The 19,213-nt window shown below is 29.5% G+C and overlaps 1 protein-coding gene across 1 annotated transcript in view; it reads left to right on the top strand.

The window, feature by feature from the left end:
* Positions 1–9,299: 9,299 nt before the first annotated feature.
* LOC101241140 (attractin) overlaps positions 9,300–19,213 on the top strand; it is a 79,877-nt gene continuing 69,963 nt past the window's right edge. Inside the window, exon 1 of the mRNA XM_065792089.1 lies at positions 9,300–9,607. Coding sequence (XP_065648161.1) covers positions 9,429–9,607 — 179 coding nt within the window. The 5' untranslated portion in view covers positions 9,300–9,428. The remainder of the gene's footprint in view (positions 9,608–19,213) is intronic.

Consider the following 19,213-nt stretch of genomic DNA (forward strand, 5'->3'; position numbering starts at 1 on the left):
CAATTTTTAAACGTTTATAACGTTTAAAACGTTTAAAACGTTTAAAACGTTTAAAACGTTTAAAACGTTTATAACGTTTAAAACGTTTAAAACGTTTATAACGTTTAAAACGTTTAAAACGTTTATAACGTTTATAACGTTTAAAACGTTTATAACGTTTAAAACGTTTAAAACGTTTATAACGTTTATAACGTTAAAAACGTTTATAACGTTTAAAACGTTTAAAACGTTTATAACGTTTAAAACGTTTATAACGTTTATAACGTTTATAACGTTTATAACGTTTAAAACGTTTATAACGTTTAAAACGTTTAAAACGTTTATATCGTTTAAAACGTTTAAAACGTTTAAAACTTTAAAACGTTTATAACGTTTAAAACGTTTAAAACGTTTATAACGTTTAAAACGTTTAAAACATTTTATAACGTTTAAAACGTTCAAAACGTTTATAACGTTTAAAACGTTTAAAACGTTTATAACGTTTAAAACGTTTAAAACGTTTATAACGTTTAAAACGTTTATAACGTTTAAAACGTTTATAACGTTTAAAACGTTTATAACGTTTAAAACGTTTATAACGTTTAAAACGTTTATAACGTTTAAAACGTTTATAACGTTTAAAACGTTTAAAAACGTTTAAACGTTGCATAAAATTCTCCACAATACGGTGCCTCGCGTTTTTAAAGATTTTTTGTTTTAGCTTTCAATAAATACAAAGAAACAAAACTGCTAAACCGTTTACTTTTTTTTTCGTGTATTCTTACACCAGTTTACTATATTGTATAAAAAACAATTAAAAAAAACTTAAATAAAATACTTAAATGAATTTTCACAAAGAAAATGATAACGCTTTTATAAATTATTTTTTCTTTTGCGTGGCTTTCATGAGAAGTGATAACTTTGGTGATAATTTGACATAATTAGACAACATTGCTCTTATTTTTAATGATTGCTCAGAGTTAGTTCAACTTTATAAAGAAACTAATATGTGTTCAAAATTTTTTTTTCTCAAAAATTAAAATTTGGGGCCACTTAAATTGTTGGGCCTGAGGCAATGCCCTCATTTTAAAATTCAAATCAAATCAATTTAACTCAAATCAACTCAAATCATCAACTCATCATTCTCAACTCATCATTCTCAACTCATCATTCTCAACATCATCAACTCAACTCAAATCATCAACTCATTTAAATCAAAACATCAACTCAAATCAAAATTAAATTGTTGGGCCTGAGGCAATGGCCTCATTTGCCTCAACAAAGTTTTTGCTAAATATAAAAAGCATAAAAGGTCCTCGCTTTTTGAAATGGCTGCTTTGAAATTGACTGACTGGTCTAAAAGGTCTACATTTGCCGACTGGTTTATCTAACAGGATCAAATTTGCCGACTAAGGGTAGCCGGCAAATTTGATCCTTTTAGATAAACCAGTCAACTCTAAGCTATTTAAAAGAGCTAAAAAAATATTTCACAGATTCAACACAGGGTCAACTCTAAGCTATTTAAAAGAGCTAAAAAAATATTTCACAGATTCAACAATAATATTGTATCGTATTACAGTTTCAGAGTTATTATTAATTCTACAATTCATTTAATGAAGAATGTTACCTAATTAATTTTAATGAAAATACTATAATATAAATTGTTGAGAATTAATTATTGCGCTTTCCTTTTTATACTAATGAAATTACTTGAATACCATTTTTATGCTGTCTATTAATCTGAGTGAATCATAAGCTTTACAATCTGAAACTTTTTATATACAAGAGCTGACGATTGTAATTTATTATTATATTGATTAATAATAAATTACAATTGCGTCACAGTGTGATTATTCTAAAAACAAAAATTACAATTAAAATGAATTAATAGCACTATTGCAAAATGAAGTTTCGAAACATTTGCAACAGAATTAACATAAGTAAAAATACAAAATGCATATTATTGTTCGGAAATAAAAATATTACTGAAATAACTGGATTTTTCATAACCTAGCGCCCCCCCCCCTCTCCTTCGTGTCGTCGGCTTTGCCAGACGTCTGGTTATTTCAGTAATTTGTAATCTTGATAGCTAAAACGTAAATATAAAAAAATATAAAACTTTAAGAACAAAAGGCTACCTTCTTTGAAATTTATTAATTTTTTCAATTTATAATATATTTTTACTAAAATATGGTTATGTACATAAATTTTTAGAAATCTATTTTTAAAATATTTAAAACTACTGTATATTTGTTTCCGAAAAAATTATTTGTGTTAAAATAAATCTATAAAAGTTCACACCTTTCGAACCTTGACGCAATCCTAAGATCTTTTACTTTGTAAACAAATAATTAAAAAAAAAGATTTTGAAACAAGTTATATTGCCTAAAACAGACATTTTGGTTATTAACTTTTTACCCATTTTATTTCAGTACGGTACCGATCTCTTTTAATATAATAATAATAACAATTACTGAGGAGAAACATAAACACCCGACTGTTACATTTACAAGCCATTGTATTATGGTGGTTCACCAATAAAAAAAAAAGCTTGCTCAAATTTTATAATTTATAATTAAATAAGGTATTAAGTATATTATAAGGGAAAAGTACTTTGTTTTGACATGAGTAAAGTTTATAAGTTTCTCGTTGTTGTTCTTCACATTGTCAACCCTTATTAATGCAATTTCCTGCTTTTCCTTTCTAAATTGTCTTTTTTTGCCCATGTTGATAATGCGTTTTTGATCCTTAAAATTTGAGAACATTGCGGTTTTTAGATAACCACTCTCAAAGTTAAAGTCACTCATTACTCTCAGAACATCAGCAATTCCCTTGTTAAAATACGACACATCTGATTTTAATCTAAACTTAAATTAAGCTTTGTAAATAAAAGTTAGAGCAATATAAAAAGTACAAAGCTTTGCTAATACCTCAAGAAATTATCACATGATACTGTCTAATGAACCATACAACTCGAGTAACTTACACACACTTTTATCATATAAACGTTAGGCAAACCATGTTGGCTTATTAAATTATAACTTGATTAACAAAGTCTGACTAAAAATTAAAATCAGGGCAAAGAGGCAACCCCACCTGCAGTACGAAAGCAATTACAAACCTAAGTTAGCGTTTGTAGGGACCGTTGCAAGGCCATCCAGATGAAGGAGGGGGGGATGGGGCTAAGTGGGTACATTTTACCTAGGCACACGGACCCTCAATAAAAGTTTTTATTAAAATATTTAATAATCATAAAGAGCACTACTCCTTGGAAGAATTTAAAACAGAATCTAAAAGGCTTTTATTACAATTAGAATTTACTACAACAGACTTCAAATATTTATTATTCTAAATTTAATTCCAAATAGGAAAAAAAAAGTTGTTATTATCACTAAATGAATATACCTTATTAAACAATAATATAGAAAATGTGTATGCATTAATTTATATATACAAATGTGTATGTTTATGTTACTTTAATTTTAAATCAGTAGAAATTTACTATAGTTTCCCGTTCTTCTAAAGACATTTTTAGCATTTTGCAAAATTCATGTCTTCTAAAACGGATTATGTATATATTTGCTTTTATATAAACACAGACAATATGTAAGCGGGGCTCGGCGATAAGACAGCTTATGTCTTTTTTTTACTCCGGCCTAAATTTATATATGTAGTATGTTTTTATTGTGAATTTATGAAACGGCAAGCTTGAAAAAATAAAAAATAAAAACGAAAAAAAAATAAAGATATTTTTATTCGATTATGGGTAATTGGTTTCTAGCTGAATCGTTTTAATTATATAATGCCTGTGTGTGTGCTAATGAGTCTATTACTACTGCAAATTACTAGATGACAGTGTGACTCCAGGTATAGTTTAATAGCTATATTACCTTGTTAATTATCGGATAACCATACTTTTAAAATGAGGTGTAAAGTAGCAAATAAATATATTGCTCGATTTTTATTGCCTAATTTATGCGAACATAGGGTAGTTGATACAAAAGGCGGCGTTACTCGCACCCACCAACCCTACCTGCAGTACGGACTTGTATAATTTTGTGTAATATTTTAATGATGATGGTAATAATTGTCAAGAGAGGATAAAAAGGAAGATTATTTGAATGATTTTAAGCAAAAAATTCAATACAAACTAAGATTTTTTTTTTCTGTAGGATGTTTTTTAAGGTTTTTTAGAATTTTATAACATGAAATGATATTGAATTTTAGCTTAAGTTATGCGGAAAAGAATACAAGATTAAACGTACACAATAAGATTGCGGCTTTGATAAAGTTCGAAAAAGAAAGACATCTAATAACTCCTTAGTGACCTTGACCAAGTAGTCAATGTATAGGTTAACAGCTTTATTTTTTTATTCACATATTTTTTTATTTCTTTTTTTCAAAATTTTATTCTAAAATTGTCAAAACAATTCTTTTTAGACGAGTCATGCTACTAACAGTGTTGATGAACCTTTGGTTCCGAGAAAGCCATTATTCCTTTTAAATATTTCAATCGTCTCTGAAGAAGAAGATGATAGCTAGGTGAGTTAGGGACGCATTCTTATTTAATGAAAAACCCGCAGATATTAAAAACATATCATTTAATATCTGCCGATTCTAAAAACATTATTTAATATCTGTAGATATTAAAAACATATCACAATTCTCAAATGCTTTTTTACTTTAGGATCAAGAGACGATTCAACTGAGTGATTAAGCAGTTAAAAACGACCGGCTTTGTGGAAGAGGGTTTTATCCAACGTCAAACGCGATATAGTCATACTAAATGGACCACCTCAACACCCGACACTTTTTCCAAGAGATTCTACTAACAAAAAGGTTCCTGCCTCTAATTTTTGTGAAACTTCTCTCAGCAGAGAGAAGATTATTAGCTTTGCCTGAGTGGAACTGCAAAAGCTTTTGTTTATTTTATCTGCTCTAAGTTTGGATGAAAGCATATTTTTAGCCCTGGATTTCAGTCTTTCCTCTTGGTGTGGAAAGGCGGAATAAAAGATAATTAGCGAAAGCTAGGAGAAAAGATCACCCATCAGAGTAATGTTCAACACAGAAATCACTACATCGTCTGGAAATCAGCCTTGAATATCAGCCCGGGATCAATTGAGAACTTGAAAAGTCAATAAGAAATACGGCATCTAAGTAGTATGAAATTTAAGCTGCGTCCTGGACATTACTCTTCATTTAGCTTGGAGAAATCTAAGTTTTCGAGGTGTGTTAGCAGTTAATGTTCATAAAATAATTTTAATGTTGCTTGGAATATTAATCTAGATGGAACAAAAATGCAAGTGCACTACTTGAGCTGGAGAACTCAAAATGAGTTTATTATGGCATGTGGTGAAACTGTTTTTGCTACTTTTATCGAAGAGGTCCACACAGCCATTTATTTTCCCATTATTGTTGATGGAACTCCGGGCGTGCCTAAAACGGAACAAATCAATTTCGTTTTTTGATTTGTATGCCTAGGATCTGACAACCAATGGATAATAAGAGAGCGTTTTCTGAAGCTAGAAAATCTGGAGGAAAAAAAAAGGATTCTGACATTGTAAAGATAACTATAGACGTTTTGGATCAAAGCCGAATCAATTTACAGAACTTTAGGGGCCAGGGCTATAATAACGGGGCTAATATGTTCGATGTATACAAAGGAGTACAGACTATCATTCTCGAGAAAAATCCTCAAGTTCTGTTTATGCCTTGCAGTGCGCATAGTCTTAATATAGCTGGCGTTCATTCTGAAGAATCTTCTACTGTAATTAAGAACTATTTTGGCAACATTCATTTATTGTATAACCTTTTTAGTAGCAGCCCCATACGCTGGAAAATTTTGACTGAGACAACTAGGCAGTACCTACACCAAACGTACCAAACAAGATGAAGTGCGCGCATAAAAGCTCTCCGGCCATTGTCAAAACGACCAAACGAAATACTGAAGTCCTTGAAACTTCTTGAAAAACTTGATTTAGAAGATCATTAACTGACTTTAGTTAAGGCATTCAAAAAGTGAATTTAATCATTTGAATTTATTGTCTTGACTTCTTTCTGGTTCAAGGCTCTCCTATGTATCAACGGTGTCTGCCTCTTTCTTCAATCAGAAAGCTTTTTTTTGGATGGCGAGACAAAAATTTTAAAGTCTCGAATCGATAATCTTAGCTGACTATGTTCTTCTTGGTCCCAAACTCTCCTAGAAGCGAAATTGGTTGCATCTGGGTTAGCTTTTTTTGGGTTTCAAAATGATTTTGTTAAGAGGAAGACAAGGAAAAGGAAAACACTTCATGGCGAGTCGATGAACAAAAGCTACTTCTACGAAGACGAATCAAAGTGTTTTGAGGTGAACGTATTTAAAATTCCTCTTGACACGCTGCTACAGCAGATAGGATGCAGAATGGATACAACTCAAAAGACAATGAATATGTTTTCATTCATATGTTGTTGTCATATTCTTCTAGTGATGAAGGAACACTTAGTCGGAAAGAAAAATTCGAAGTCCTGCTAAACCTCTACGCAAATAATGTAAAAGAAGAGGAGTTGATTGAAGAAATCCGTCATCTAGATGCCCTTAAGCAATCAAATACTTTTGGGAAAATAGAATCTCTTTCTTCTAACAAGTTGCTCAATAGAATCTACCAGAAAGGTCTTCAATCAATATTTTCTTCAATCTTCATTTTGATTTGCATTTTTAATGCAATCCCGGTTTCAGTGGCTGAAGAAGAGCGCTCTTTCAGTAAGCTTGCTTGCATCTCATGAAATATATAATTCTAATCATTTTAAATTGTATTTGTATTTTTGTTTTATCATATATAACCAAGTTCAAATATAGAGTGTTTATGCTCAGTGATAGTTAATACAAAAATAATTATTATTTTCATTAAATTTTTATGTGATAGTAGACATACGGACGATAAACAGTGAAACTCATGCTTTCAATGCAATTCAATATACTCAGGAGTCCAAAGTTTGGGGCACCAAACATAAATTGACCTTGGGCACCATAAAGTCTCTGTGCGGGTCTGGACCGTTGTCAAGGTAAAATCTTTTAATTAAGCTTAAATAAAATTGAATAACTCACAATAGACTTAAGTTATGTCCAAATAAAGTTGAGTTACTTACAATAGACTTAAACTATGTCAAAATAAAGTGGAATAACTCACAAAAGACTTAAGTTATGTCAAAATAGATTTCAAAAACATTTACAGCTATGTTAAATTGATCTAAAATAAAAGAAATCCAGTTTTGATAAAAATTGATACTTATTTAGTGGTGAGCCACGTTAACCAAAGAAAAAATAAGGAGGTGGTAGGATGGCATAGAGTACGTTTGCAGCATAACACACCTAAATATAACGATGAGCTTAAATAAGCAGTTGAATTAATTTAATAAATCTAAAATATATTCTTGTCGTTTTCTTTTGCTGAAAATGTTAAAACTTTTTTCCGAGCCTAATGCATCGGTACGCAAAAGAAAAAGCGGAGAAAGAGGCTTTTTTTGCAAAGGAAAATTTAGTTAAGCCACTTTCATCAGTATCAAATTTGGATGCTTAGAATAAAAAAAATACTCAATTATTTTCTTTATTGCCAACATGTGATCAAAGTAATCAGATGTCTTTAGATAAAGGAGTTAATGAGTCAATGATTCGGCTAATTTACAGGAAGAAGTCATGGGCACAGAAGATACAAGTTCAAGAGATGCAAATGAGAGCCAGAATGTCAAATTGATTAAAAAATACGGAATTTTGTCCCCCTGTCTCAAACATAAGAGCGACATAAACATAATAGAGACAAGTTGGTAATATATTTTTTTTATTGTTCTCTTTAAAATTCTTAAATAAAGTTTTAAATTTCATATAATAGTCTCCTAGAGTTAAAAAATTATAACCATATAAAGTTTGAAACTCCCTACTCGAGGGAGTTACAAATTTTATGTGTTTATAATTTTTGAAATAAAATGCAGTGTTACACCATAATGATTTGATGAAATATAGTGAGGATTTAAATATTACTCTTACCGATATATCTGGTTCAGAGTTCGATACGAAGGATTGATGCAATGAAATGTTTTTCAACATTTTCCCGATAGTTTCTCATCTTCTCTTGATACTCAACGTTATATTTATGATCATAGTTTGAATACTGCTATTCAAAATGTCGCTGTACCCTTTCGTATACTTTTAAATTTCTGATCATTATTGCATCCGGTGAAATTTTTTCCGACTTAAAGATAATTAAAGTCTATTTTAGAACAAATATAAAGCAAGAACGAAAAGTTGACTTTAGTTGAACGTAGAAGAAATCTGCATGAATTTGAAATTTGCTGGTGTGAAAAATCCGATTTTCGCGAAATATTAGATAGATAATGTATGTGAGTTGCGTTAAGTATCACAACAAATTCATAATTTTTTAGTTCAATTTCTGAAATTTTTTGCCACTCTCGGTGTTTGTCATTTGATGGGTCTTTTTGAGTTTGGGTATATATTATAAAAAATAATTTCATTCATAAAGCGTCATTTTTTTTTTGTTATCTAACTTTGTGTTCACACTATAATAATTGCGAAGGGTAAACTATATTGCTATAGCTTATAGGTTTTTTGCGATGGAATGTAAAATGCAAATGACAATATAAACTTATTTTATAAGTTGCTGCAAGCATGATATTGCAGTAATATAACAAAATAGTCCAAAGTTTCCTTGACTGGAACTATAAAGTTTTCTTTACTTAATCAGTAATAAAATCAAAGGGTTGTAAAAATAGTTCAGGTGCAAAACAGCCATAAAAATGAAAAATATTACTTCATTTAGTGATTTTAAACCAATAAATAAGAGAACGTCGCAACAGTTAAAACTTTTATACAATTTTTTGTTTGTAGAATTTTAATTTGCCAAGCTAATATTAATCTTATAATAAGTTTTGAATGAACTGTTTAAATTTTCACTGTAAAGATAAGAAGTCATTTTTGATCTATTTTTGTTGATTTTACTGTTTTCCTAAAAAAAAGAAACAACCTGTTCTGATTAAGGAACCAAAGGGTTTCCTTTTAACCATAATTTGACTTGAATAATTTCATTGTTATTTCCAATAACAATGAAATTATTCTTGAAACTTGAATATCTTCATTGTTATTTCCAATAACAATGAAATTATTCAAGTCAAATTATGGTTAAAAGTATAGTACGATTTTTTATTTGCTTTTATCAAATCATAAATGTTTTCATAGTTAAGCGATCTTTGGTTAATAAATATTTATTCCTTACGTGTTCCAATTAAGGCAACTCTCCCCTATATAAATATTTATATATATATACATTGTTAATATATTTCGTTTATCGGCCCATCAATTCCTTGCGCTATGTATTAACACCAAACATTCAGAAGAAATGGCGGATAATTTGTAGATTTTTCCACAAGAGTTTTATATATTTTTAAAATTAAAGTTTCAAATGTTTCATCAAATAGAAAAAGTTATTATAACAATTGCAATTTTCAAACTAAATTTTTTTAAGTTTCGGGCAGATAATGCAAAATGTACTGGAGTAAACAGTGTGTGGAACCCAGATAACTCGAGTTGTTTGTGTGGGAAAAATATGTGGGGAATAAGGTGTCAATATGGCAGATTCAGGTTACCATTTGTTAATAATAGCAATAAAGTTGTGTACAAATCAACATAGATTTCTGAAATTAATAAAAATGTTTTTAAAGTTAACACTGAGTTGTTGAATAGCAACTGTAATTTTTAAGTTATGAAGAACAAATCAACAAATTTTAAACAAAACAAAACAGAAAAACAACAACATTAAAAGTTTATATAATGAATATTAAAAGCGTTGAAGTTGCTAATGTAGAAAAAAGGTCTTTCATTAGCGTTTTATTATTAAACAACTTAAAATATCTAACAAGTAGATAAGAGCCTATGCTAACAAAGTTCTAGGAACAAAAAAACGGTATGGTAGTGTCACAGTTATTGGCGCCTTAACGCTATTTTTACTAATTTTTGTACAAAAATTGTACCAATGATTGAAAATTTTCCAAATTTGGCACAATATTAGTTAAATACCTTATAAATGACCTGATGCAATTAATTTTTCATTTGCACAAAAAATCTAGTATATATTAACATTATAAATAAGTTGATTCATTGCCCCAAGTTATTGGCACTTTGACTCAATTATTGGCATGCGCAACAATTATTGGCAATTAATTAGGTCTAGGGAACCTAAACATCGATTTTTTTTTTCATTTTGAATTTTCTTGTTTGTTTGTACAAGAACTGCTAAGTATATAGTATATTAAATATATATATATATATATATATATATATATATATATATATATATATATATATATATATATATATATATATATATTATATATATATATAATAAAAGTTGTATTTTATCAATAAAAACCACAAAAATGAAAAGAATTTAAAAAAAAAATTATTTAAGTGCACTCTTGGCATGCAAAAGGAGAGTTCTTTCTTTTAATAAGTTTTTTTTATGTTTGTCAGCTTTTTGTGCTCCTCAGATCTACAGTTTAGGTGCACAGCATGATCACAGCTCACCCACATTTTCACAGCTCACCCACACATGTATCACAGTATCACCCACACATGTATCACACCTGTATCACACATGTATCACCCACACATGTATCACAGCTCACCCACAATTTTGATCTTATTTCTTTTTCATAATTTGCCTTGCAAACATAACAAATCCAATTTTCATCTTCTATTAATCTATTGACTTTATTTTTTAGGGTTTCTCTATGCTTTTGTGTAGATAGAGCATGTACTAGATGTTTCTTTCTTTTATTTATAGGTTTATTGGAAACAGGAACTTTTAGTATTTCTTCGACTACCAACATTGTTGCTTGATCTAAGGAAACTTGTAAAATATCAGGAACTTGATTCATATCTGATCCATAATCTAGAAAGTATTAATCAAAAATTGTTAAAAAGTAGATGAATTGTTTTGTTACATAAATAATTATTTTGTTGACTAACCTAAGCTATTATCCAAGCTACTAGAAATGATAGAAGTAAATGAATTTGACTCTTACAGTCTGTCATTATAGGGAGTTTACAGAACTCCCTATAATGACAGAAAACATAATATTCACATTTTTATTACCTCATAATAAAAGTTATAATAATGTTACCTTGTGCAAAATGAGTTTCATTAATATTGTTGTTGGTGTTTAGTATTGGCTGACTGTTTATAAATCTTGGAGTCACAACAAAATCTATGTCTGATGAAATGAAATTAAAATAGTATCAAAATAAAATAAATATAAGAATACATATCTGAGCTATAAGAAGTCTTTGATGTTAGTCTAACTTCTGCATCCAAAACTCTCCATATTTCATATAACTTGCACCAGCGTTGTGAACAGTTAGTACTGTCTTTGTTCCATACTTTAAATTGCTTGAGTTTAGCTTCTGACAAGCTTTTCTCTCGGCCTTCTAATGCAAGTTTTTTTAGCCACATCAAATGTGAAACTCGGCTGTGGAGTTTGTTGATAAGAGTGTTGTTGTTGAGAGTAGCTTGTTAAAGTTAACTCTATCTGGGTAAATGGGTATAAACCATAGGACTCAAATGCTTTTTTTATGATTGGAGCAGTTATTTTAATTATAGCTTTCATTGCCATAGCAGGAATTTTTTTACTTGTAATGTCAGCTCATATAAGGCTCATTCTGTAAATCTGCACTTCACGTACCCAGTAACCTTTAAGAGAGTTCTTAACGCCAACATCAGCAGGTTGCTGCAGATGTGTAGTATTTGGGTATAAGCAGTATAGTACAATTCCTGTCTCTTCACAATACTTTGATGCATTATAACTCAGGTGACTGGAATGACCATCAACTAAAAGTGTAACTTTTTGATTATTGTTTTTTGTGTTAAGCAAGCCTTTACCAACCAAATACCTTTTGAACTCTTTTAAATAATAAAGGAAAGTTCCCCCCCCCCCCCCCCTCATCATCCACTAGAACTTCTCTGATCTATCATTCTAAATGGAGCACATTGCTGAACATTTTTAAATAATTTCTGCCTCTTTAAAATTTCCATAGGAGAAGCCTGCAGCCTGAGAAATTGATTAGTGCAAACCTGTTGCAGACACTCATGCTTTCTACCAATAAATTTACCTTTGTTTGAATTTAAATAAAAAGCAGTTTATATAAATTAAAAATGCGTTCTGGCGACTGAATCACATGTCTTGACTCCTAATCTTCAATAAATTTTTCGAAATTTCTATACCATACCAATAAGGACTCTTTGGTGACACTAAGACCTAAAGAGTAATGTTCGGATGTTTTAGACTTTAAGTTAGGATGTCTTTTTAGATATCTGTATGCCCAAGTTCTAGAAAGGATTCCATTTTTAAAAACAGCAGAATGCGAGCTTTTATGTATTATTTCTGAATTTATTAATAGTAAGTCATTCATTTTTAGAAGAAAACCTCTTCTTGCCATTTCAAAGTAACTCATATTTACTGTTAGTAATAACTTAAATATAAATAATACCAATATTAAAAACAAAAGCTAGAAAAAAATACTTATTTTAAAAGTTATTAACATATCCATTTAAAAACATTGCCGTGTCAATGTTTGAGTTGTCATAATTATTGGCACCCAAATTTAAAAAAAGAATAACTCAGAAAGTTTTTATTGTAAAATAATTTTTTTTTAAATTTTTAAATAGCATTTCACATGACTTTTAGTGCCATTTTGGACTTCTGATTATAATTCATAAATTATGGAATCAAATAATGTTCTTGATTTCTTCTGAAACGAAAACCGTATCTAAGTTAACGTTTGCGCCAAATTATTGTGTTTTTTTCTTACTTATATTAAAGTTGTTGTAAAAGACTCGACAACCAGCAAAAGTTTTTTGCTCAAATAGTAGACTATAGATTACTCTGTTTTATGGTGTTTATTCATTAACACAATATGAATAATAAGTAAAACTTCACTAAAGCGACCTAAAATAATTTTATTTCTTTGCTTGTTGCGCTCTTGTCGATGGGACTTTTTAAACATAAGGAATATTTTTAGACTTAATTACATACATCAACAATCGGATAGCCTGCTGCTACAACGGAATGTGCTGTTACATCGACTGATGGTTTAACATGGGAAAGCAATCTTTTTTTTTATTATCCCTTATGTTAAAAAAGTCCCCACTGACTAAAGCACAACAAGTGAAGAAATAAAATTATTTTAGGCTGCTTAACTATAGGATTACAGATGTGATAGACTCTATACACTCTATTAGTGTATAGAGTCTAACAACAATAGACGTTAGACTTTATAACAGCTTTTCACAGTTTTTGTGTATTTTTTTTTTTCATGAAATTTTTAAAAGAGTTTTTGATTAGGCCAAATTTTTGGTGCGGTTTATTAACTGTATAGTTAAAGCGGTACCTCCAGTTTAGGTCATTTGATTTATATAACATACAATTTTATGTTATATGTATCAAATGTATACAATTTGGATTAAAGAGATTGTATAGTATATATGTATCAAATTACATTCTGATTCAAATATCCTTAATTTAAAAACCTCCATAATTTGATTAAATATTAACTCACTATGAAATATCACGATAAAAATCAACTTTCTAATTTTGAAAATATCTTTAATTCAAACTTTTATTTTTCTCTATAAAATTTGAATTAAATATATATATATATATATATATATATATATATATATATATACACACACACACTTAAGGGGTAAACAGATTCTATCTGTTGACCAGCCTTGCAACCCTTCATCTATTAGGCTGGCGCAGATGTATTTTTAATACATTGTTTCCAGTTTAGGATGTTGAACGTTGGATCTTCTTGACTCAATGCATGGGTTTTGCTTGTGTCTCTGTTTTAATGACTAGGCAACTCATTTTATTATCTCCTAATGAGGATACAGCTCTAAAACTCAGTCTTATGGTTCTGAGACCGGCTGGTAGTCAGGTTTCCTGAACTATGTGGTAGCTCTCAAAGAGGCTGATTCCATCAACAACTGAAAAATATCAAAGTATTAACAGTTCCATGTTGCGCATGGATGGTATCCCTGTTTGTACTTTTAATGTGCATTGCCAAGGCCACATTTGGAGCCCTTCGTTATGACTTAGGGTTTATTAATGGTAATGAGGCAATTGCTTGGGCAATTAAACATTGTACTGAGTACGGTCTATGCTTTGCCAAGTTCATTAACAAATTTGAAAAATGAATAAAGTACCATAAACTATAAAACACAAAAAACAATCATCACCAAGTTCTCTAAACCTATCATTCACTAATATTTGTGATCTTTAAAGTAACTTTTCTTCTGTTGAGTCATATCTCTTGCAAAGTTTACCAGACCTACTTGCTCTTTGTGAGACTAATTTGAGTTCAGTTGTCTCATCTTGCGATCTTAGTGTTAATGGTTATCTTCCTTTAATTCGTAAAGACTCCAATAGTCACATGCTTGGGCTGGGCATTTACATTCATAAGAATTCACCCATTTGTCAGGAAACTAGGTTTGAATCCACAGACTATTCTTTTGTGTGCTTTCGTTTAGCATTACTTCACTCTATAACCTTTCTCTTTGTTTTATATCCATGGCTCAAATTAACGTAAAAAAATCTAATTGCGATATTTTTGTTGCTCATAACCTCACCTCCACTCTCGTCGGGGAGGGGCATTATTTATTTTAACTTATTTATAATAACATATATAATAAGTCTCATTTTTGCATAAGATGTCATAACATTAATGTTCAGCGGTTGTAAAGTAGCTTTAGTTACAATTTACATTATTACTATTATTATACTGCATTAAATCTAACGGCTGTATTTTTGTAAAATCAATGAACTTGATATAATCTTGTTTTAATTAATTATTTCATTTTCTATTTTATTTACATATTTTAAACTGTTTAAAACAACTAGAATATTAAATTTTCTATAAATTTTTAACAGTAAAAAAAATTATTTAAAACTCTAATAAACAATCTATAAATTTGAAACAGTTATAAAAAACTATTAAAAATGACGAAAACATTATCGTGATAAAATGTTAAACATTTTCACAAAAACCCGCACAATCACAAACAAGAATGATAATTAAATTCTTATTAAGTAAGTTTTCTTATCTAAGTAACCTTATCAAATTCCCATGATATTTCTATCTATTGCTTTTTCATTCAATGTATTTTTTAATAAAAGTTAGCGTTCACTTTTTTCATTCAATAAAATAAAGGGAAAGAAAAAAATGTGTCTAAATAATAGAATCTTTTACGATCTAATACTTTTTTTGATTGGTATTAGAAAAAGTATTAGATCGTAATCGTAAACATTTTCATTGTTTTGTAATCATTTCACTAGTTTAATGCTTAGAATTTTTCAGGGTTTTTACTAACAAAAAATTATTTTTACTAAGCAAAAAATCATACGCCATTACAAGTTATTATTTAATATTTTAATTTTAAGGGGTTACAATGCACTAAAATAAAATTAAAAGTTGTCACAATTTTCTTCCTCACTTTCACTTTCTTCCAAATCCGATATTCTAACTGTCGCTAGATCAATGTCTGCTTTTCCTGACTTTCTTTTTCTTTTTTCCGGATAACGATGAAAATTTGCTGACAATCGTCTAACTTTATCATTATACCATTCGTCCATAGCAGTATCAGGTTCAAATTTGTCAATCTCAGGACCTTCTTCACTTATCCGAAGTAGAGATTCTAAGAGATCTCGTCTAAGACAACTTCTCCAGTCATTTTTTACGCGATTCATACATGAAAACATTCGTTCTACTTTTGCATTTGTAAAAGGACAAATAAAAATTGTTCAAAAATATCAAGAATATTTCGGCATTCTTTGACCAAATTTGATTTAAAAAAAACAATTTCCCAAATTTTCAAATAATACTCATTTTGATTGTTACTTATGATGGGAAACATGTATGCTTTTAAAATGATCCACTCATGAAGTATATTATTCAAATTACATCCTACACCACTTAAAAATTCAGAAAAATGTTCAACAACTTCATCGATAGCTTTATCGCCAAAAATTCTATCATTCACATTTAACGGCCAGTTATAAACGTCAAGTAAAGCTACCAAATGTATAAACAATGGTGATTTTTGAAGAGATTGAAAACGGCCTTCCATACATATGGTAGTATTTGCAATAATTAGCTTGTACTGGTCAAAAACATGGCTATTAACTTATGTATATTGAGAAAGTGCAATATTTTGATAACATTGCTTTGAATCAATTGTCTCAATATCTTTAGACAGTTTTTTATAATGGGTCATAACACTTGTATCATCAAGCAAATTGTCTAGCGAATTTCCTAGAAGAATTTGCAGCTTAGTCATTGTCCATGTGAATTCTTGAACTCTTTACTGTTTTTACTGGATCATGAATGTTGTTCTGAAACTCAGACGCCGAAGGAGAGATAAAACATCGAGATATATTGATAAATAAATAGGCACAGGCGCATTTTTCCATCGCTTTAAAAAACCCTTTAACTCTGCTCTCTTTGCTACCTGGGAGTCTGTTATAGCCAATGATTCAATATGTGTCATAAACACACCATAATTTTCTAAAGCAATTTTCATTGCTTTATACTTGTGATTAATCCACCGAGTTCCGCATGCTTTTGTTGGTTTCGGAACGCTATTACCCCAAGCTTCAGCTAATCCTTGTAGTTCTCGGTATCGCTTTGAGGACTTTTAATATAAAGTTGTAATATAAATAATATATATAATATAAATATATGTAATATAAATAATATATATAATATAAATATATGTAATATAAATATAATATATATAATATAAATATATATAAAATAATATATATAATATAAATATATGTAATATAAATAAGTTATAAATATATATAATATATATAATATAAATATATATAATATAAATAATATAATAATATAAAATAAATATAAATATATATAATATAAATATATGTAATATAAATATAATATATATAATATAAATATATAAAAATAATATATATAATATAAATATATGTAATATAAATAAGTTGTAATATAAATAAATATAAAGTTGTAATATAAAGTTGTAAAATGTAAAGTGATAAAGTTGTAAAAGTAGTTCGTCAACAGTTTTTGAAATAAATTTTCAAACGCATCTTTTAAAGCAAGTTTAAGTGATGGTTAAAACAGTTTACAACTTCCAGCCAAGGAGAACCTTCCTTTAGTAATGCGCCTAAACCAGCATAAGCTCCTAGATTAACGTTAGCTCCATCAAGATTTACACCCAATAGATGTTTATAAGAATTGGTAATACCAACTCTTGTAAAAGCGTCTGTTATACATTTTTTTAGGCCAACAGCATTAGAATTCTCTGCCGTTTCAATTGATAAGAATTCTACTTTTCGACTTCCGTCTTTTAAATAAAGAATGTAAATCAATTCCTGTTCTGATACAGCTGAATCTGTGCTTCCATCAAAGAGAAAACAGTAAAATCTACAATTTTTTAAACATTCAGTTAATTTGTTTTTAATTATGGTGGCATTGTAATCTGTAAATATTGCAGCTGCATGGTCAGTGCCATAAGAATTTCCTAATTTGTAACCTTACTCTTCTTTTCTAATGCAATCAAATAAGGATAATCTGTGAATCTCGTTTTGTCAAGTAATACGCAATATTAAACTTTTTCCGTAACAAGTCAGCATCTTTTACGGCCATTTTACGTAAACCACGCCCGATTGGAGTATTATGAATAACATGGTTAGATAATGAAACTGAACCTAATGTTGTTTGTTGATGAATTCGCGTGGCCTCTTTATGTTGCGCACTGCTTAAGTGCGATGCCAGTGAATCTTTTTTTATTGATATTGTTCCTGGTTTGATCCAGGTTATGGAAAACAATTTTGGTTTGACTTCAAATTTTTTACATAAACTGCATCTTAATCTTATAACTTCATTCCATTTAAATCGTATTCTAACTCGCAATTAAAATGTTTTCCCCACTTTTGTGGGGAACTGTAGATAATCTGCATCTGTGGTCCTTATTTGCATCCATTTGTTGCTATTAATTTGAAATTAGCAAGTGTACTAACAAACTTTAAAGTTTTTTTTTAATAACTATTTAGAGTCTATATTGCCTTCCATTATTCTTCGCAAAATAAACTTATAAAAATATCATTAAATTTGTTCATAATGAATGAGCTAAATTGGAATAAGCCCTTGAGAATTCGAGTTAAGAGGTGACTTTTCAATCAATTAACTTTTATTTCTTTTTTCAATCAAAATCTTTTATTTCTTGATTAAAATAAAAAATGATTAAATAGGTATTTAATCGTTTGTTTTTTATAAATTTTTCCTTCCTTAAACAATTGGTCTTTTTCCTGCATTTGAACATTTTTGCTTATTGATTTTATAAATCTTTTATTTTACTTTCTTTTACTTTATGCTCCGCTTTAAAAAAAAAATTATCGTTACAGAAGTCACTGCAGTTTTATACTGCAAAAGAACACTAAATATTTGCGAATAGAGTATCAATCTTCCAAAATAAAAAAAGAATAATTACGAAACAAAGAAAGATCGCGAAAAAACAAATTTTAAGAAAAAACTAATCGCGAAGGTGCGAAAAGTAATCACGATTTGTGATCGTGATACGCATAATTCGAGCCCTAATATCGCTCTCCTTCATTTCAAGACTGCACTCTTTTTGATTTTATTTCTGATCAAATTGACCAAGCCCTCTCTCTTTATCCATCAGCTAACATAGTTGTTGTTGGTGACTTTAATGCTCACCAATCTGAATGGCTTAGCTCTAGTTTCAGTTATTCTGCAGGCATTAAAGTCCACAACTTTTGCCTTTCTCAATCCCTAACTCAAATAGTCAACTTTCAAACTCGCTTTCTAGACAACCCAAACCATTTACCTTATTTACTCGACTTATGTCTTGTTTCTGATCCTAGTCAGTGCTCAGTTTCTCCACATTCACCCTTATGTGCTTCTGATCACAGTTTGATCTCTCTAAAACTAATATCTCATTCTTCTTCATCACCTGAATCCCCCTATTGTTGAACCTCTTACAACTACGGTAAAGCTGACTGGGATTCTTTCCGTGATTTTTTTCATGATGGCGCTTGGGTAGAAATCTTTCGTCTTCCTGTTGACAAATGTGCTTCTTACATAACTTCGTGGATTCAGGCTGGCATGGAATCTTTTGTTCCCTCT

The sequence above is a fragment of the Hydra vulgaris genome, chromosome 03 (assembly GCF_038396675.1).
Source record: "Hydra vulgaris chromosome 03, alternate assembly HydraT2T_AEP".
In the NCBI taxonomy this organism is placed as follows: Eukaryota; Metazoa; Cnidaria; class Hydrozoa; order Anthoathecata; family Hydridae; genus Hydra; species Hydra vulgaris.